Here is a 21,038-nt window from a genome sequence, read left to right on the forward strand (position 1 = left end):
GGCTCCTGCTTCGGCCACTCCTCAGTCCTTCTGACCTGCTCCCTCCCATTGTGCCTCTACAAATCTTTCTTGTGTGGAGTATTTTAATTCCCGATTCTCCCTGCCCTTAGTTATTCCATTTTTCCTCTCATTTAGACATCTGCTTCTGGTCCCAATTCCTGTCTCCAGCTGCATTTGCCCTGGTTGCTTTCTTGCACCCAGTTCCTTAAATGTTTCCACATCCACTGATGCATGCTCAGCTTGACTCCTCTGGCTGAAGGATGTGCTCCTTAGGGAGAGGAACTCAGAGCCAAGCAAACTGCAGTTTCATTTTTTCAGTTCCCAGCTGCATGGGCTTCCAGATAAGCTGAGCATCATACAAATGTACAAAAATGCAGCTTTCTGATCAGAGAGGGGTGCAAGAGCCATACTGGGAGCCAGATGAATTGTATGGCAGCTTTTAATTAGTTGGCTGCTGTTTTACCTTAATTAAGTTAGATAATTTGAAGTTGGGAAAAGCTACTTTAAAAAACAACAGTTGTATTGCTGACCTATCACTTTTTGTACTTGTTTCGTTATGCATATCAAGTCATAGTGGGATTTTATCCTGTTCACAGTGGCTTGAGGTAGGACGTGTCTGACAATGCATGCATGACATTTCTTATAGGAAGGAAAAACTGTGCGCAGAGGACAAAGCTTTGATAATAGCTGGCTGAAGGCTGTTGGACAAGCCCTCACAAGATTTGTGAACCAGCTCAGATCTTTTTGCATTCCATTCAAATGCAAGGTGTGCTCTTTTGATCTGACTCCAGTAGCAAGCTAGGCACAGAGTGAAATGAGAATACCTCCATCATTTTCCCATGGACAAGGAAAGAGGAAGAATGTCTTGTGGCAGGTGCTGTTGGGTTATGCCTGGAAATTGTTAATAAGGTTAGTGCAAAAACCTGAGTGGAATAGTGTGGACAGGGACACACACCTCCTTTTTACTACAGGCATGTTGCTTTCCATGTATATCCTGTATACCCATGTCATAAGAGCACACCAGTAGAAACCCTGAGCACCTGAATCCTCCATTTTTTATTAGTTTTTATAAAGCTCCTCTTTGAAGCACCTTGCAGGGTTGGTTTCTGGTTGTAATCACAATTTCAAGCCTATAGGTAATAAAAAGTGTCAAATTGTAGTAACTTCATGAAGGGTTATGGTGCCATGTACAGGAGAACCTGGCTGTCTACTTCCTTAACTTTTTGGATGCTAGGAGTTACCGTAAGGCCAGGGTAGACCCACACTGCTGTAGTTTGGTTGGTCTGTGGCATAAGAATCCCTGCACTTTATTAAAAGCAGTGCTTAAAAAAAAATGTTAATGTGAATGGGAATTGTAAATAGGTATGGTCCTAAGGCTTAATAAACCTTCAGACAGAGAATTGGGTAAGCAAAGAGGAAAGTTTTGTCTCTTTTTAAAACCAACAACTTATTTTTACCATGAGACATTTAATGTAACCACCAGAGCCATCAGACAGAAAAATAATTATTGTAACTTCACAAGACACTTCACTATATATTTTTCCTTAACTATTTTGCTCTGTAATTGTGTAAAATTTAAGCTATAAGATTTCTTATTCCAGAAGTCTGTGACAAACATACTTGTATCACACTTGAACTGATTAATTTCTAAACTGTAGAGCTGAATATGATTATGACAGTCAGCTAGGAACCAGCCATCAGAGATATGTAGGCTGTATCTTTGGCAAACTTGATTACAGAATATGCAGCCACAGGTGTCAGGAATCATAGAATATGGAATTATAGAGTAGTTTGGGTTGGAAGGGACCTTAAAGGTCAAGTTCCACCCCCCCTGCCATGGGCAAAGATAAAAGTATGTTCCCTAACTCATCCCAATGTGTAAGGTACTGGTTAATGCTCACTATGTTCTTGCATTATTGTATTGTTTTCTTGCATTATTATATTACTGCACAGCTCATTCCATCTCTGTAGAAAAGGGAGCTTATCTTTTAAGACCGAATAGTGCTTACCTCTCTAGGGGGAGCTTTCTATGTCTGGAATAAGAAGAAATTCCCTTCCTTCTGCTGAATGGAGGTTTTGCAAATATATATATATTAATTTTTTTTAAAAAAGCAAATAACATGACTTGGAGTTTGTGGTGAATTTCCGCCTTCCTTAGTGTTTCTGGGTGGAATAGAGAATACAAATTAAAGTTTAGTGGAATTCTAGGGCACTGAATTGGGCTAATGATTTTGTCCTTTAGCTTAAATTAGATTGTTTCCAAGACAATCCTTTAGTTTAGTACTTAAGCTGCTGTCCTGGTTTCAGCTGGGATGGAGTTAATTATCTTCTTAGCAGCTAGTATGGTTCTGTGTTTTGGCTTTGATGTGAGACTTTTCAGTTCCTCAGGCCTTACTAGCAAAAAGGCTGGAGAGACACAAGGAATTGGGAGAGGACACAACCAGGCCAGCTGACCCGAACCAGCCAAGGAGATTCCATACTATGGGATGTCATGCCTGGCATATATACCTGGGGGGTTGGCCGAGGCAGGCAGTTTGTTGCTGAGGGAGTGGCTGGGCATGGGTCAGTGGGTGGGGAGCAGCTGCATTGTGCATCATGTGTTCCTTTCTTTCTTTCCCTCTGGATGTTATTCTTTCCCTTGCCCTTTTCATTGTAACTGTTATTGTTATTATTGTTCTTTCATTTCTACTCTACTTCAACTATTAAATTGTTCTTATCTCAACCCTTGAGTTTTATGCTCCTTTCCAACTCTCCTCTCCATCCTTCTGGGTGAAGGGGGAGTGAGCGAGCAGCTGCTTCATGGTACTTAATTACCAGCTGGGGTTAAACTACAACAGCTGCTTAATGCCACAGTTTCTTTTGGGCTTTCTGTGGTGGTGTGTGTGTGGCCTGCTGCTGTCAGCAACATGAGCTTTCTTAGAAAAACAGCTGAAATTGGCATCAGAGAAGGCATAGAATATGGAAAGAAAAAGAAGTGAGGAAGAGTAACAGAACAGTGGATGATAAGTATTAGACTGAACAAAATGGCTGGGTTGCATGTGCATCTAGGAGGTGATATTGACAGAACGAAGGAACTAGAGCAAAAACTTCTGTAGAAGGTAAGAGACATAAACAGTACTTTCCTGAGCTCCTCATAAAAATATGAGTCCCTCCAGTTGCTGAGGTCAAACATGGAGGAGATTGACTGTGTAGAGTAGGAGCCTTAGGATGTCTGGAACTGTCAGCTTTCCAATTCAGTCGCAGAATAGTGCTCAGTTGTTTGAACGTGGAAAAACATGCAGAAAGAAAGCCTACTGACAACATAATGTGACAACATATGACTTGATTTGGACAAGAGGTAATTAAAAAAAATTGTGCATGGGCAAATCTGGTCTTAAAATTTTAACCTGTTATTGAAAAAATAACATTTCAGATCTTATGTATGGCATTGTTTCTCTAAGCTGCTGAAGAAAATAAGACAAATATGAGGAAAGATCTGTGAGGAGTTACTGGAAAGCAGTCTTCTTCCTTGAATGTTTTCAGTAAAAAAACCTGCATCAGTTACTTGTGCATTTTAGTGCACGCAAGGATGTTTCAAGTGAATTTATTGGGGTAAATGGCAATGAAACTTGTGTTGGCCAGGTTATTTAACGTAACCTGGATAATGTAATGGAAACCCTGTAAGCAGTTTATGAATGACAACAAGCTGCAAAATGCTGCCAGAATGGAGGAGGACAGAACTGGAATTATAAATGACTGACAGATTAGAGATCTCTAAAGCAGTTGCTATAACTTAATAATAACAAAAAAGAACATGCATTTATGTAGGAATAAGCATCATCACACATGCAGCGTTGGAAGTAAATGGCCAGGTAAGGTCTATAATGAGGAATTTGAGAGATGCTGCAAACTGAAAATGCTATAGGGAAGGAGGCAAACCTACTGCTCGTTATGGACAGATTGCAGTTTGTGAGATGAACAATGAGTGACAATCAGCACTCACACAGTATGTTATCGGTTCTTTTCCCCAAGAAAGGTGGGGACTGTTAGGGGAAAATCCAGAGCAACTTTCAGCTCTCTAATCCCTCTTTGGATTGTAAATATGAGATAATTCCAGGTTATCTCCTGCATATGTCTTACATGTGTCTCAGATCTTTACACTGTGAACTCTGCAAGCAAGTTGTGCAAAGAATAATATTAAAGCACAGTCCAGATGAAGTACTATCAGGCTCAGAATGTAGACAAAAAAATATACAAGTGACAAGGGCAATATGAATACGGAAGCTTGCATCTTCATAGCATTGTGATCAGAATACCGCTTTCTGTCTTTATTTAGCTGTCTTGTTTCAAATGCTCAGAAATGTAGGAAGTCAGTTTCCTTGATTCTTATGGTTAGTAGTTGAATGCCTTTTTTTACAGGTTTCTTCTGCATTTCTAGGCTAGGTAGGTAACTTTTCATGAATGTTTGTGGAAGGTGGTGATTCAGAATGCCTTTGAAAATTATTGTTGGTGGTGCTGTTCAGAAGATGTTTGAAATCACAAGATTTCTTGTGCTTCTAATGTTGGTTTGTATCTCCTTTTCTTTCATGACTTTTACAGGTCCTTGGGAGTTAAGCAGTACTGGGTGTTCTGCTGGAATTGAAATGTTAAGGGAGAGTCTCTGTTTCCAAATCACTGACTTGTCTTTACACCCACATTTATGTTGTGTGTCTGTTGTATACTTAACAGGCATGCCCTGATGCAAACAGCTGAGCAGATATAAATCAGTCTTTGTTCTGACTTAGCATGCTGTTTTAATGCCTTTAAGGTAAAGGTTTTTCTTAGTGGTGAAAATGAGACCATCTACCACCCTTTCCTGACCTGACTACACAACTGATGACTGTAACCTTTGCTTGATCCTGCACAGGGAAGGACATGGGTATCCCATCAAAACAGTGCTTATTACTGAGTGTTTTAAATTCTTTTTTTTCTGAGCAGTAACTTGGGCATCGGTTTTTGGTGACTCTGTAGTGAATTCTGGACTGAGTCCAGATATCTGACGTACTCGTGGTCCTATATTACTGGTGAAACTGTTGACTAACATTTAAGCATGTATTGTATCCTGTCTGATAAACCTATTCAGAGCTTCCCTATAATGACACTTTGTATGGCAATGTTTCTAAAGCAGTATCATCTGTTCGGTATGCTTTGTTTCTTTCAGGATAACAAAACCTCCTATGTTTGCAGAGGTTAGGGCTTTTTGCTCTTTGCAGGAGTTGCAAACTATTTACGAAGGATGTAGCCTCCATTGTGGGCAGAGATACGGTGAAAGAAACCATACGACTGAATTAAAATTCTCCAAGGAGGAAAAATGGCTGGAAGCAGCTCAGGTCTCTGCACTGAGCTGTTGAATTTGCAAGTTTCTAATCAAAAGCTGAAACCAGATGGAAGTAAAATGTGAGGAGTAATATGAAAAATATGTTGCAGAGAAGATCAAATGGAAGAAAGAAAATGAAAATGTTCTCAATTGATTGCAGAGTTCCTTCAGAAGTAGCTTTATAGGAGAGTAACTCTATTCACACCACCTTTATTTTGTCTCTAGGTGTGCATAGGTGAGATGAAGTAGGGCCTTGTGGCAACATTGCTCATGCCAGCCTTGAATAGCTCAGGTTGTCTGTTACTAAATTAGATTTAGGAAACTAGCAGGCTTTGTGATCTCTGAAGGCTCTCTTTGCAGTATCCAGCTGAAAAGACAAAAATTGAAAGCGTCTCCTTTGCTGGTAAAACTTTGTTCTCATTTCTCTTACTTTGAGGCAGCAGGATGACTTCTGTGACCTCATGTGGAAGAGCAAGAGTTAGAAGGATTTGAAGCTTCAAGATTCAAAGATCCAACAATTCAAGAAGGAGAAGGGAAAATAAATAATGAAATCACTCTAACAAGCAAGATATGTCCTTTTTCAGAGAACAGGAATACCATTCTTTCCTTCTTTGGGGAATACATGAGCAGAAAAATGAACCGGGAGACAATAACGTAAGAGTGTTGTCAAAGTATTCAAAAAAATAACTGAGACTTGTGCAGATGCCAAGTCTAACTTTGGCTGATTCTCTTTTAGGGATTTTGTAGAGCAACTTTCTGAATTCTATTAATATATGAAGGAAATATACTTTACTCTCGGTCTACATTGTGGGAAGTAAAGGTGATTTCTTGATGATTTTTCAGAAGCCAAGATCATGTATGCTTTTGAAATAAAGACTTCAATGTTGCATATAAATTAAAAGATGGTGAAATCTTAAGAGAAAGAGGAATGAAAAGACTAGACAGCAAAACTGGAACCAAATTTCAAATGTAACGGTAATATAATGATAATATTCAGGGTTTTTTTTGGACTACAGGCCACAGCAGTGGCCAGTAGCAAGCTTCTCTGCTGCCTCCGTACCCAGCATTCTGAGTTTGTATAAGCTAATGTTCTGCCACTGTTTGTATTGTAACAGCACACAGCAACATGGTCAGTGCTGCCAGCAATGTGAACAGTGCTCACTGATGTTTAAAATAGGAAAAGGTTGCCCTGCATTTTGAACAAACACCATAATTTGTTGATAATAGGTTAACAGTGCTAACATATCAAGTGATACAGCTCAAGGTGGTCTATAGCAGAAGTATCAGACATATGACAGAATGTAAGCCTATACATGCTGATAATGGTATAGGGTATATGCAGTCCACTATAATGGGTGATTATAATGATGCATTCTACATATGCCGGCAAGAAAGATGGTGAGGGGTGGTATGTATTTGTCTTTTAGTTGATTACTTTCTGTAGCATTTTACTTCCTGCTGCAGTAGGTTGGTGTCGTGCAACTGAATGTACATTGCCGTGTCCTGTACAATTCAGAAGGGACTGAACTCTTTCCGCTGTTGAAGTGCATTTGTCTTTCCCAGATCTGCGTGTCCCGGACTCCTGATGGCATTAGTGTATCCTTAAGCCTCAGTTCAATTACAAAACCATACCATTTTTGGTCATAGTGCAATGAATAATACTGTGTATAGATTACTTTTGCGCTAGGACTATTTAAGAAGAGAGAGATTTGCCTCAACACCCATGATCTGTGAGTTCAGGAGGCTGATAAAATCTATTACTCTGGGATTTAGCCTATAACTTCATGAACGCAAATTTGCAGTTGTCTCCTGGTGAAGCTGTCTTAATGAGGATAATTTAATAATGCAACTGGTAGCTAGAGTCTTTTTCTCCTGCTGCATTCCTTCTCTTTTTCATAGATTCTGGGGTTTGATAATATTTTTTTCTGCTATTATTCCTCTTCCTGTAAAACTGTAAGAAGTATTTCTTTATCGAGTGGCAAGATACATGCTATTGATTAGGGTCTTCAGACTTCATAGTTCTCAGAATCTTAGGGGTTTTAGTATGCTCTTTTGTTTGGGGCTTAAATTGTATCCAGATCTTTACTAGCTATTAAGCAAGTATGTATACTGGCCTTTCTTCTGTAAGCATCCAGTTTTGGCCGTTGTTCTGGAACAGGGTGCTGTAATAGCAAACCTTGGGTCTGACTTGAATATATCAGTTGGTTTTTTTTTAAGGGTTTAAACGTATTTTTACAACAGGCATTGGAGCTAAAGGCAGCATGGAATTTTCAGGGAGGACTCGTTTCTTTCAGTTAAATCAGCTTTTCTTCTATTTGTTTTCTTTCTGCTATGCATATTATTCAACTTAAAGCAATTTTATTTATCTCGGAAAAAGATTTGTAAATGAGTTGAAGAGGTGGTGACCAAGGCCTTAATTGTGCAGGCCTGGAATATGTTTGTGTGGCTAAGTAAGATCAGCTCTTGGTGGTATCTTGAGTAGGTGTTAGTTTCCAAAGGTGTAAGAAACAGTCTTTTAGAGTCATGAGTAGATAAAAACATACCTTTCTCTGAAGAAGGAAAAGAATTCTTTGATGTTCTGGAAATAGACTCCTATTCATGTTCCTTTCGTCTCACATAGAAGAAATGAGATGCATTGGGTGAACCATGGTGGAACCAACTGCCTCCTTACATTTTCTTAAGTAGCCATTGAGCTTTAACTGGTTTTACATGTTACTTTTTATCTAGGGATATAAAAATAGCCCATAGCAATATTGCTGAGTCATCCTAACCAGTCTCAAGGCCTCTTCGCAAGAGTTCTCTCACTTTCACTTCTTAGGTCTTTGTACGTAAGAACATTGTCCGCTTCATAGAGACACAGTCTGTGTTTTCAGAGCTGGCATGGTACGCTAAGTGTTCCCCCTGGCTCTGTGTATAGCTCATTGCAAGGCCGGCAGTTTGAATGGTGTGGTCTAATGCAGGAGGCTGAAATGTTTATTTGATTCTGAGTTCATTCCCAGCTCCCTCAGTGTCTTAAATTTATGCAACAGGGAGAGGCTAAATAGAGGCTTAGATACTTTTACAGTAATACCAAAATCCTGTTTAGGTCATAAAAGCTATAGAAACTGTTTTTGACAAGTTTACGAAGGTGTTTGGTTTTGCTGCTGTGGCTCAGAGGTCCTCTATTTATTGTCGCTGTGTTTTTCTATTTTTTTTCCCCACCCTGATAAAATGAACCATTCTGTCCATGCACTGTCCACAAAGACACCACAACTATCAGCTTCCCAGGCTGAGAAAAGTGGTCTCAGCTTTATGCTGTTACTGCTTCAAAACACACCTGCCATAAAGTCTTAAGCCATTGTTTGTATGGTCAGTTAAACATGATTTGTCATAAAGTAACTCCATGACTTTCTGCTTATTCAATCACACTGAGAAAATAAATACAAGAAATTTCACTTTGACTTCTGGCTTAGAGAGGAAGTGAATTTAAACACAGAGAATAAACATAAAATGAAGTCTAAGAACTAGTAAGTCATTCTTACATATTCTGGCTGTTTATTTTTTGCTGTCAATTAGTCTCTGGTTTACAAAGGATCTTTTGTGCATTCACAGCAAAGGTGTGAGTGGAAGTAACTAGCACTACATCTAACAGTAATTTAACAATAATAGTGAATTAGTTTTTGTAATGTTACCTGTGATCAGTGGCAGACAAGAAGCAGTCTCCAGATGATTTCAATTTCTTACATCTTCTGGGTTCTAAACAGCTTTAGATAACATTCCAGCAAACAAACAGTATAAGAAAAGCTGAATAATAATGTCACCTGAGTCAGAAAATAGATTTATAAGCATACTATCACAAGATGACTGTAAGAATGTAGTTTTAATGAACTTCTGACAACATGTGTGTCAAACTTTCAGACATAATTCATTATTTCTGTGTTGTGTGAATGTGCACATATAGTAACTGCTATTCAGCGCAATCTGCTGTAGCAATAATAACAATAAGAATAATTGGTAAAACTCACTTGAAGGGACTAAAAATGCAAGGCTATGCATCTTGCATAGTAGTCATCAGGCAGACTGAAGGCAAAGGCAAAAATGCCTTTGAGAGTAGAAATGTTTTGAGTAAGGAGTTATAGAAGTAACTTTGTTGCCTTGAGTGGAATCTGCACAAGTGGAATGAGTCCAGACAACTCTAATACATGAAGAAAGGGAAAATTAATAGGAAGGAGAAAAAAACTGCAAGCAGCTGTTTGGAAATGTTGTTCCATACTAGCTGGTGGGAAGAAATTAGTAGCTAGGTTTAATTGTTGGGAACTGAGAAGGCAAAGGCTGTTGCAGTTAAGGAAGCAGATATTTTGGTAGAAGTGTCTTATGATCTTGCTTTCTGTCTCTTGATGGTGGAACAACTTGTGGCCTAAGCTAGTATTGCAGCTAAGTCTCTAGAATACTTGATATGCTGAAGGAGCCATTAGTATTACTGCAGAATGAAAAGTTGCAATGGACATAAGCTCTCTGCCCACACTGTGTCGCTCCTGACTGCGCAAAAGGAGCTATGGTTGAACTTCAGCTGTTCCAGCATAACTCTGCGGTGAATAGGAATCAAATACTTACATATTTTGCAACATAAAATGTGAAGACAGGAAGAAATGTTTGAGGAGGTGAAACTGGTCAAGTGGCAGACTGGCTATACCTGGCATCCAAAGCCAGCCACTCACTGAGTTTGTTTTTACCTAGTAGTAGTGACTGTGTTCTCTTGGTACTTCCCTGTGGTGGTTTTGATCGCAATGGTCTCGCTCTTCATCTTTTTTTCTTTGCCGTGGAAGCTATTGTATATAGGGGCATAGTTGCTTCTCTCAAGTGCTAGTTATGCTCTGGCTAGTGCAGCCCAGTAGAGGTGCTAAGGCCATTTTCCTGCTTCCAATTTCATGCTGCATTTGCACTTTCCAACTCCCATACTTACCTCTCATGTTTGATCATTGAATGAGGATACTCTTTTTAGCTAAATATTTCCTAAGGACTCTTGGAACCTAAAATCTTGTGGGTCAGGAGGGAGAGTGTTTGGAGGAGGGGGTTAACGGGTAGCTACCTTTTCTGGTCTCAACATGTACCTCCTTACTTTTTCTTGTTTGCATTTTTGGACTGTCATGATGTCTGAGTTACACAGAGCTGAACAAAATGGTTGGTGTTACAGATCATATTTGCTGGATGCTCAGTTTTTTTGGCCTGAAATCTCTTTGGAGTATTACCCCCTTGTGAATAGGTCATTTGCTCTGAAACATACAATAATAGCATGATATTTAAAAATGCCTTTCTGTAACCTTACTTTCTGCTATAGGCAAACCGCAGCCACATCTCTCAGGAGTGTTGTTTGGAGCAGTACTTTGTCTAAACATTTTCCCACTGGATCTAATCCAGTCTGGGATTGCAACTGTCGTGAGAATGCAAGAAATCGTTCTGGGAAGTATCTAAATTTGCCCCTATTGGTCAAAGCAATATTTATGCACAGCCAGAACCACATGACAGAGGAGAGGGTACTCTTGAACCCTGTTAGTAATATGTGCTAAAAAAATACCAGAGCTCCCAGCTTCTTGTATGAGTAAACTACAAGACTACTGTTTGCTAGTTTGAACAATGTCCGATTTGAACATCATTGGAAAAAAGCCAGGAAAGCAACTGGAGTCAGCCTAGAAACATTTTTTGTCCTTGTAGCCACTTTATTCAAACAAACAAAATGAAAAAAACCAACAAAAACCAACAAAACCCCCACAAACCAACCCACAAAAAAGCCTTTTTCAAAAATGTACATTTTATTTGAAAGAATATTTTAGGGCTTTACAAGGATTGCTTGAGATGTGGTACCTACATGAAGACTGCCAGTAGGAAACTGTTAAACATAAAATAAATGCCTTATGTGTACACACTTTCGTTCATTTTCAGTCCTGCCTCAGGTCAGCAGAAATCATTGTTCATTTCCTATATAGTAACTTTACATCTACAAGGTGTCTGAAAATGGTCAGCCTTGCAGAGAGGTATATTTAGCAGTTTTCCAGTGAATTGCGGAGCTCTGATACAAACGGCAAATGAGCAGGAAAGCCTACCTACTCTTTCTGTGGGTTGCTCTGAACACTCTAGAGTGGTGGGCTTGTGTCCAACTGTAACTGATGCTCAAGTTGCAAAATACAGCTTTTAATACATATCTGAGGGAAAGATCTAAGGTACTTGGACGACAGAGTCTCTGTCAGGCAAAGAGTGAGGCATGTTGGCGGGAGCACTGGTGGTGTTGCAGCCTGTTCTGCATGAGCTTTGGAGGGTAAAATGTGTGTTCATTGCTCCATCTACTACTTTATATGAAGCAGCTAAAACTGTGGCCTGGTGGCTTCTGCCTCCAGCTGCCATTTTAGTTGACAGGTAGGATCTTTAGGTAAGGAATGGTATCTGTTTTGAAGGTCCAGACTGATTAACTGGGCTCCACTGTGCGTAGTCACTTGCCTGGTGATTGAGTTTTGTCATCTTGTGTGTCTTATTTATCAGGGTGACAATCTGAGGAACAAACAGGTGGCATAATAGAAAATGAAGATTTATGGGATTAGATGCAAAGTAGGTTAATATTGTGAAAAACTGTCAAAAATAGAATAAGAGCTGCTGCTGTTGAGCATTTAAAAAAAAAAAAAGCTAGATCTTGAGCGCAAAAAATTTAGTGCATGAAAATAAAAGAGAAATAAGAATGGGATGGAGACTGCTAAAACAAAATGGAAACATGCAAACTGCAAGACAGCCTGTTTGTTTTTTGTTAGCTACAGCTGGGTGCTTAGGAGTACAGCTATTTCATAAGTACGTTAACATTACTAAAAAAAGGCAGCAGTTATAAGTAAATACAGGGTGATGCTGAGAAGTGGCAATATTAAATGTTTGTTGTATCACCTTTTGTGCTCAAGTGTAAGATCCTGTTAGAACTAGTTAACTGAAAACCAGGATCTGTTGGCTTGTCTTGCAGTGTGAGATCAATGGTAAGCCTGCTGCAAATGTATACTTTATCTGAAGAATGACTGGTTATTATGAATGTAAGGAATAAACTCTTACACTAAAACACTTTTTCAGTCTAGTGCTGAAGAAGCTGGGAACAATTCCGGTTTGCAAAATCTCATTTATTAATTTGGTTACACCTGTTTGCCTTTACATAGCTTTGATGTTCAGAAGTCAGTGTTTAAGCCTTGCCACAGATGACAGCTGTATTGGAAGTTATTAATCACTGAATGAGTTCACCTGCATTAGACAATGTCTAGAGCAGTACGATAAAGTAAAGATGACCTGAGTTTAGGGAAGAAGGGATAAATATTGTTTCAATTTGTGGCAAATGCATTGTAGACAAGAGAGTCTGTATGTTAAATTCTCCAAGGAAATATCTGATTATTTTTAAACAAATCAGAAAATTGGGACCTGTAATCTCTTTAAAACGTTGGTGAAATAGAGGGCAATTCAGTATTTCAAGTGCAAATTTGAAGGAAATTTCTAGGTTGGTTATAACTTCAGTTGCTGGGGACACCATCATCTTTCAGTTTCAGAAAGATACATCTCTTGATATGACTTAATTGAATGGAAAGTGGTGCTTTTGTCAGTAGTGCTGAACTTATATAGAAGTCTGCTGCTCCTGGAATGTATGGCCTTAATTTTCATAGTGCCACTCTCCTCCTCGTGCTCTCTGTGGAAATTGTAGTCAGAGTAAATGATTCAGTACAGGACAGAGCAGAAAGCCCTTACCTTTTTTTCAGAAGCTTTATTGCCACAGTTCTCCTGGCTCTTAGTAGTGGCAAGGAGGAAGCATGAAAACTTCCAACAGAAGGTTGTCAAGTGCAAGTACACCAAACTATTTTTTCTTCTTTCATATGTCAGCAATTAGTCATTAATTGTAACAGTACCTTCAATACATAGTAAGCTACATTATGTGTAGGTCACTATACTTACACGGCAAGGAGTTGAAGCATGGAGATGATATTGTCTGTTACAGATGGCTTTTCTGCAACAGCCAAGTAGGTAGCAGTCTTGTGGCAAAAAGTAGCTTTACGTTCTCTGGGTTTCGCCTGGTTTTAAGGTTCAATGATACAGTTGTATGTAGTAATTCTAATACTGTAGTTAGCAAATAACTCTGCAAGAGATACATGTTAGATGGATGTTGAAAATGGTTAGTGCCTAACTATTCTGAATTTATCTTCTCTAATAACTTGCTTCAGTCATACATCTGAAAAATTGTTTGCTTCAGACTGACAACAGCCCTTGCAAAGCTTGTTGTGTTTAGCTTCAATGATCTGCTTTGGGAGTGCACTTTGAAAGAAAACTTTAAGAACTCTTGTTTTCCTAGAATGAGAACTGGACTTCCATTGTTAGGCAGCAAACAGTCCCAGTTTAGAACAGCACTTTCCCATTAGATACCACCTTTCCTATGTTGCTAACCACCTAAATTTATTTCTATGATACCAACATCTTCCTTTTGCTCTCCTTGTCTATTCTGATTTTATAGTCTCAGGAAACTAATGGAGGTCAAGGGACTTTTCATACACTTTTTACATTCTGGTCACCTTCAGCATTACATACAGCTGTTCTGGTTCAGAATATTTTTAACCTAAGCCTCTAATTTTACTAATTTGCTAAACAATATCCATGGCTAAAATTTCTTAGGATTGTTGTCAGTTGACATAAAAGCTATTGAAAAATTTGTACAAAATCTGTCTGCTCATTTTTTTACTACCTTAATAGGACATTATTTTTCATGACTTCCTGAAAAATATTCTTAACTGTGGGGAAAAAAGAATAAAAGCTTGGATCTTACAATTATAGATTTGACATAGTGGACATTGTCTATCAAATTGTACACACTTTCATTATTTTACCTATTTAGTGGCTCTTTCCTATCTTCAGCACACTGCACCCCACTGAAACTGTCATCCCACGATGTCTAAAGACTCACAGTGCATGTGATTTTAGAAATTTGAGATCCAGTCTGTGTGAAGAACTTAGAACCAAAGCAATCATTTGCAGCTGGTGATGTGAACACTTTTTTCCCCTTCCTTTTTTTAATTGTGCATCAAGTCAATACAAAATGAAAATGAATAGAGCTTAAATGTTGCTGCAATGTATCAAATTGAATTTTGAAACTAGTACACAGTTTAACTCCCAAATCAGACAATTTCTGTTTAATTAGAACCTGTAATATGTCTTGTTATTTATTGATTAGTAGATCTCTCACAAGGAAGTTCAGATTGTGCGTGTTTCTTCCTTCCTGCCACAGCTTAACTTGTTCTCAGAGCTGGATTCTGTGCAGCAGAATTGGAATTTAACCAAGTCACATGATTCAAGAGGAAAAAGGAAAACAGAATAAAATCCCCAGAGGATGCATATGATCTGTAGCAACAGTAGACGTGCTTTTCATAGGGATGCTGAAAGCATCTGCACAGTGTTCATCAGAGGCTAAAGGTATTACGTAGGTTGAATGTTATTGCGTAGCTTTACAACTATATGATTCATTTCCCAAATGATCATGCTTTGGATCACACACTTAAGGGCAAGATCTTGCTAAATGCCTGAAAAGGGGCCACTGTGTATGCTGGATTATGTAAACAGAAGTGATAAAAGTGAGACCATCCCTGAGTCAGTGCATTCAGTACAGGCTTGCCTTTTCCAGGCAGAAGGAGCCATCACACAGTAATTGAATTTGAGTATTCAGTGAAGCAGCAGTTTGCAGACTAAATATGGTGGATTTTGTGCTTTAATGCTGGCTGGCAATATTCTATTTAAAAGCCATGTATTCCAAAAGCAATGCTTCAAAAGAAAAAAACATAGGTATTTAAAGTAGTAATGCATTTAACTGATTTGGACATGGGCATTTTTGAGAGTTTTTTTGATTTCTTTTGGTGTAAACCAAGAAGAACTTGTCCTCCAGAAAACTTTGGTAGAAGCACAATGGAAGAACCTCCTACCCCACCCCAGTGACTTTATACTCAGATTGTAGTGTCCTCATCACTTGGATGACAGGTAGTAAAATGATGGCTTTTGTGAACAAAGATGCATAGTAAAACTTTGCAGCTTCATACTTCCTCTTAATTTCTTGGAGAGTTTAGGAAAAGCTTCCAAAAGCTATGAATTTCAGATTCCATCAGGAAGTATTTGGTGCTGTTTGAAGTCTGGAAGGATTCTAAGAAAAACTCAAAAATGTTGAGGAAGTTCCTACTAGATTGATAAAGTAAAAATAATCATTGCAGGAACAGTTATCCCTGGGAGGATAAGGAACCAAATATTTGATCTGATAACTGGAGGCTAGTGTATGGGACCTGCCATAGAATTGTGCACATAGGAAAGAGGTGATCCTCTGGTCAAAAAACTCCATCCTGGAGAAATTAAAACTTCTCAAGCAACGTGCCCTGCCTGCAAAGCCCCTTCTTGTCTGCTGTTGTCATGCTTGGGATGTTGTCTTCTGTTCAGTGCTGCATGTTAACCTTACCTTTTCTTATAATTACCAAAAGCTGTCAGCTGATTGTGCTGAGGAAGGCATGTCCCTGAATGTTAGCACTGAGGTTGTGCAGCTAATGTCATTGTTTCCTTAAACCATTATGAAGCTATTTTTGCTTTTTAACACCAACCAAACCAAGGGAACATCCATTTTTCTAACAAAATGTTGGTCCTGGCATGATTCACTTGTGCTGGATACTGTCTCCTGGCCAGATTGGAAGTTGGATAATTCTGTCTTGTATTTTTTTTGTTTTGACCCTGCCCCCTGTGCCCAGGTGTTCTGCTGGGTTGTTTTCTTTAAATATTCAACTGTTATATAGTACTTATTTCATATTCTGTTCCATTTTGGCCTGCAACATTCAGTGTTCCTTAGTTTTTTGTAGTTTTCTTTAACTTGATAAAGCAGCTTGGTTGAAGAGGGCTACTGACGTGTCAATGTGTGATCTTCAATGGTTATACAGGGTGCTGGAGTTCAAGATTGCCTATCAGGTCCAATGACTGTTATATAATGCTAGAGATAAAATATCAGAATAGCTTCTTTGTAGGCACGTAGAAGCTGACTTTTCTAGAGCAAAGAATTTCTCTAGAAGACAGATAGAGAAGAGTGATAATATAATACACAGTGATTCCAGGCTCTGACAGTGGTTGTAATTGCTCTAATGAAAGATGTTGCTTACTAAAGAAAAAGCTGGCAAGGGTTTGGCTTTGATGGCGTTTCTCTTTGATCACGTTTAAATAAAAGATTAGATAATGAAGCAGTGGTGTCATGTAAGGATTGAAAGGAAGCATATAGACAAAGCATGACTATTATGTGACCTGGCTCTTTCTCTGTCAATGTCAAAACTTCCTATCTATATTGCAGTTGAAGTGAAAATAATCAAGGCAAGGCCCAAAGTATAACTTGATTGCTGGTCTAGGCATTAGAATGGGCTTTCTGGCATTCCGAACTTTTGCACCAACTCAGCAGGAGGAATGATTGTATAACCAGCAGGATTTCAGATGTGGTGTTGTAGTTCCCAATAAAAACCACCACCAAACCAAAACTGTAATAACAGTAGTGATGAGAGGATGAGCTGCACATTAGGTGATGGAAACTGATTATGGTCCACACCTTCATCTTTCTAGAGAATTATCTGTTTTCCTCCAGGTGAAATTTAACCTGCACTCCTTAGTCAGACCAAATGGGCAGTAGTGAAATCAGTGGTGTCATGCATGTGGCCTTTGGCTAAAGGTGAAACCAATTCTGGCATGATTTGCTTTTTAAACATAAGGATCTTGTTTTTCTTTCCTCAGAATCTAAAGAGATGAGTTTCAGAGTCTTGTAATAGTGGCTATGCAATTCTTGCAATAAATCTGTCTGATTCATAGCAGTCTTTCTAATTGATCTTAATTTGTATGAAGTCACTTTCCTTTTTCTTAGCTGAAATTATTTTCAGTCCTTGTATTTATAAGTAAGGCTTTAAGAAGAAATAAAGTCCCACTATCTTTAGGGAAGCAGCAAGTTGTCAAGCTCATATAAATAATTAAATATTGGCAGACTTCTTAAGAAGTCAGAGGAGAGTCCAGCAAATGGTGTGCAGCCCTTGTTTCAAAAGAAGTGGAGAAGCTGTGGGTACCAGAAGCGCTCTTGAGAAATGAAGTGTGCTGCAAGCTAGCAGTTATGTTGAACAAACTTGATTTGTAGTGATCCTTCCTCACAGGTTTTTCAGTTATTGTCACCTTAGACAAGTAAGTGAGCAGGCTTATCAGGTGAACTGCAGTCTTGAATCAGCATATATGTTTAAACTGCAGCTATTACAAATCAAAGCAACTTATTCAAATATAGATACTCTTGTCATTCTATAGGTGCAGTGGGAACAACAACAAAATAAGCCATTTTGGGTGCCTTTAACAGTGTTTCAGTAGTGTAAGCTGAGCTATGACACCTGGCTGTTCAGTGCCTCATCCCTTCTCTTGCACTTGTGGTATAGGTTTGATCACGTGAGGTCTTCTTCAGAATCCTGAACGATCCTGTGGAGTGGTAATCCTGTAATTGTTTTCCCCTTTCCTTAAAATCACATCAGCAAACAGATTTCCACCATTGCTCTACTGTGTAACTGTAGAGGAATGAAGGCGGTGGGTTGATGAGCACTGATAACATGCAGCTGTGGCCTTGCCTCAGAGGCAGTGGGTTGATTGACTGGATGATGTGCAGGTGTAGCTGGTTCCCGCTAAGTCGTTAAATAGCCCTGCGGATTGTGGGAGAGGGGGTCAGGTGGAGGAGGAGCAGTGTGGTCTGGCCTCTGGAGGAAGGAGAAACAGCACAGACAGTAGAATCTGACTGACGGTAAAGCTTTGTTGCAGCCTGATAGCTTGCTTGTGCTGCAGCAGCGGGTGCCCCGCGTGAGGCTGCCTGAGTTGGGCTCCAGCTACAACAACTGGCACCCAGCGTAGCTGAAACAAGTGGGAGAGCCTGTGCCCCGTGACAGACACCGTGAGAAGTGAGCCGTTGCAACTAATCAGTATGGGTGTATTGTAATATTTGTTGGCCATCTTAACTCAAATTGCAACTTATAACCTCTTCGTCTGATATGCTGTAATTGCCATCAGGCTGATTTCTCCAGCAAATGAGTCTGTAATGCCATCTTGTCAATAACTAAGCCACTGAGAGATGGCACTGTTGAAAACACAGTTTCTCAGTCAGTAAATATAACACAGACACAGGAATGTGTATTAGAGAGAAATATTAATTAAATTAAAAAATTTAATTAAAAAATAGAGAAAAAAATGACATTTAAGCAGGACACTCAAGCTTCTTTGTACCTGACTTTGCGTCAATACAGAATTCTGTACGTTGATCGTCATATGAGTTGCAGAAAATAAAATGGTGGACTACCACGTACTTGATTGGAGAAAAAAAGAAAGAAAAAAGCTAACCATGATAAAGGACAGTTCCTGAAATATTTGCAAGCTGCAGACTTAACAACTGTGTAGACAGCTGATAATGGTTGTCACAGCTTCCCAAACAGCAGCACTAAATCAATTCACAGTATTTGGAAAATTACTTACTTCAACGCTGAAGCTAGATATTTCACATTAGAATACATAAATTTGCATTGCTGTTTGTATTTAATCTGCATAATCTCTAAAAGTTCTGTCACTTATATGTTGGTATGATATTCCTCATGGGTTTACTTTCCAGAAGAGCAAGCTGAAGACAGGTGTTTTGGTTCCCTTTTCAGTTCTCAGGCTAGACGGTACTGTACAGAAGTGTACAACAATGTACTGTAACCTAATGATGTCAAAGATCGAGTTGCTTCAACTGAGATGATATTTTGGGCATCTCTAGCTGGATTTTATCTCTGAGGAAAACAAAAAATTAACAGCTTGGCAGTAAGTTAGTTTTGTAATTAAATCTTGATGTAGCTCTTTGCTTTTAAGATACCAGTTGTTGCCCAAGGAAGCAGAGAGCAGCCAGGATAATCGGTAACAAATGCATGCGATTCACCTCCTGGAGCATTGCATTCTGAGACTGAGTTGCTAGTATGATGTGGGAAACGCTGGCTTTTAAAATACCCTCGCAGTGTGTTTGTGTAGAGGAATTTTCCATGACTTCTCACCTGTCTGATGCAGGATGCTAAGAGATAATTTTTATTGAGATAATCAGAAGGTCTTTATGAAAGATGTCTTGTCATTGGCTTCACTATGGTTTGGAAGGCTAAGCCTCCAGAGTACCAGCAACAGTATCAAAAATGCTCTCCTGGGTTTTATTTTGTTTCTGATTTTATTAACCCAGCCTTATGTACTGTAAACGAGTAGCATTTGTGAGTTTGTACAAAATTAATGCAATAATTGCTGTGTACTTCCTCATTCACATATTGAAATTCCAAAAATGTTGCCATGTTTAACAGTGTCCATGTACAACACTGAAAATGTTCTAAAGTTCTTTCTCAGCTTTCTGTAGATGAATGACAGCTGTGAACATGACTTAACTCCTGCCTGGAAGCATGCAGATTGTGGCAGATGTCACTGAAAGTTCTGTAGTCTCTGCATCTCACTCAAGGCAGAAGCATTTCTGGCAGATATTTGCCTCATCTGTTCTCTGGTGTGTCCAGAGATGGCAGTTTCTTATACCTCCAGGCAGTCAGTCCTGTACTTAATTTCTGGTTGTTCAGGGTATCCTTATCGTATGATACTAACCTTTTTTGATTGCATGAAACTCTGTGCTTGGGCTTTACCAAGAGTATTTCTTTGTTGCTGGAGGTAACAGGGAAGTGTGATGCCAGTTACTGCAAGAACAGGCAGGACTACTGTTGTTTTAAATCCTAGTCTTTATATGTGGTGCAAACATCTGTAAGTGGAATGAAGTTTGAGTGCAGCAGGGGCAATTTCACAGATTGGGTTTGTGTTGCTGTGGTCTGAGATGGAGCCTTATCTTACCACCTAAGTGCACAGTTAATAAAAAATCAAAATATGGCAATAATTCTTTTTCTAAGAATGCAGGTTTCCAGGTTTTTCTTATTTTATAATCATAAATCCACACATTCTCATTGATTTAATTTATTGAAATCGCTTATCAGCAGATTGTTGGTCATGTCAAGGTGTCACACAGACGTAATAACATATGTGCAAGGAGAGAAATAATGTACACACTTAAAATTTAAGTTGCAGTCTTGGGCTTGTAGCTCTAAGTCTGGTGTTCCAGATTCTGCAATTGCCAATGGGATCAAAATCAAGTGTGAATGCATTGACCTGCCCTTTTCACTCTTCCACCCTCCCATATGAGACCTTTTTTATGAACAGGCAAGAAATGTCAGTAATGCAATAGATCACTGTCATGAAGGATGAACTAGTAGTCTAGTTTTGGTCTTGGGAGCATAAAATAAAAATCAGGTGAAGGGATAAATGTGGACTAGATCACATCAATATCTGCAAGACTAAATAAACCTTCCTCCCATCATGAATAGGTGAATGTTTATTAATAGAGATTTTAATCAAGGTCCAGATTTATAACAGTAGTTCATAGACCTTTTAATGACAGCTCTTTGCCCTTCAGATTGGGTGTTACAGGTTGTAGTACCTTGTTCTTGTCAAGAATGCGCTTTGAGGTGTAGTCAGGGAACTCCTAAGTGGGCTGAATGTGGAAGGAATGTCAACTCCCAAGATTGCTTTAAGAACCATAGCATATGGTTTGGGTTGAAGGGGACCTTAAAGACCATCTAGCTCCAATCTCTCTGCCACG

The 21,038-nt window shown here is 39.1% G+C and overlaps 1 protein-coding gene across 34 annotated transcripts in view; it reads left to right on the forward strand.

Annotated features, from left to right (window-relative positions):
* The window catches only part of LOC129737458 (uncharacterized), a 142,462-nt gene that overhangs the window by 16,154 nt on the left and 105,270 nt on the right, over positions 1-21,038 (forward strand). For 7 of the 34 annotated variants that reach the window (XR_008735350.1, XR_008735351.1, XR_008735353.1 and 4 more), the window contains exon 4: positions 5,776-5,989. The exons of 25 other annotated variants lie outside the window; for them this stretch is intronic. Coding sequence is in view for 2 of the 9 variants with exons in the window: in XM_055727914.1 (XP_055583889.1) it covers positions 4,579-4,718 (140 nt within the window). In the remaining 7 variants the exon portion in view is untranslated. 2 more of the 34 variants (XM_055727914.1, XM_055727918.1) reach the window with 2 other exon arrangements.

Source organism: Falco cherrug, chromosome 16 (assembly GCF_023634085.1).
Source record: "Falco cherrug isolate bFalChe1 chromosome 16, bFalChe1.pri, whole genome shotgun sequence".
NCBI classification, from domain to species: domain Eukaryota; kingdom Metazoa; phylum Chordata; class Aves; order Falconiformes; family Falconidae; genus Falco; species Falco cherrug.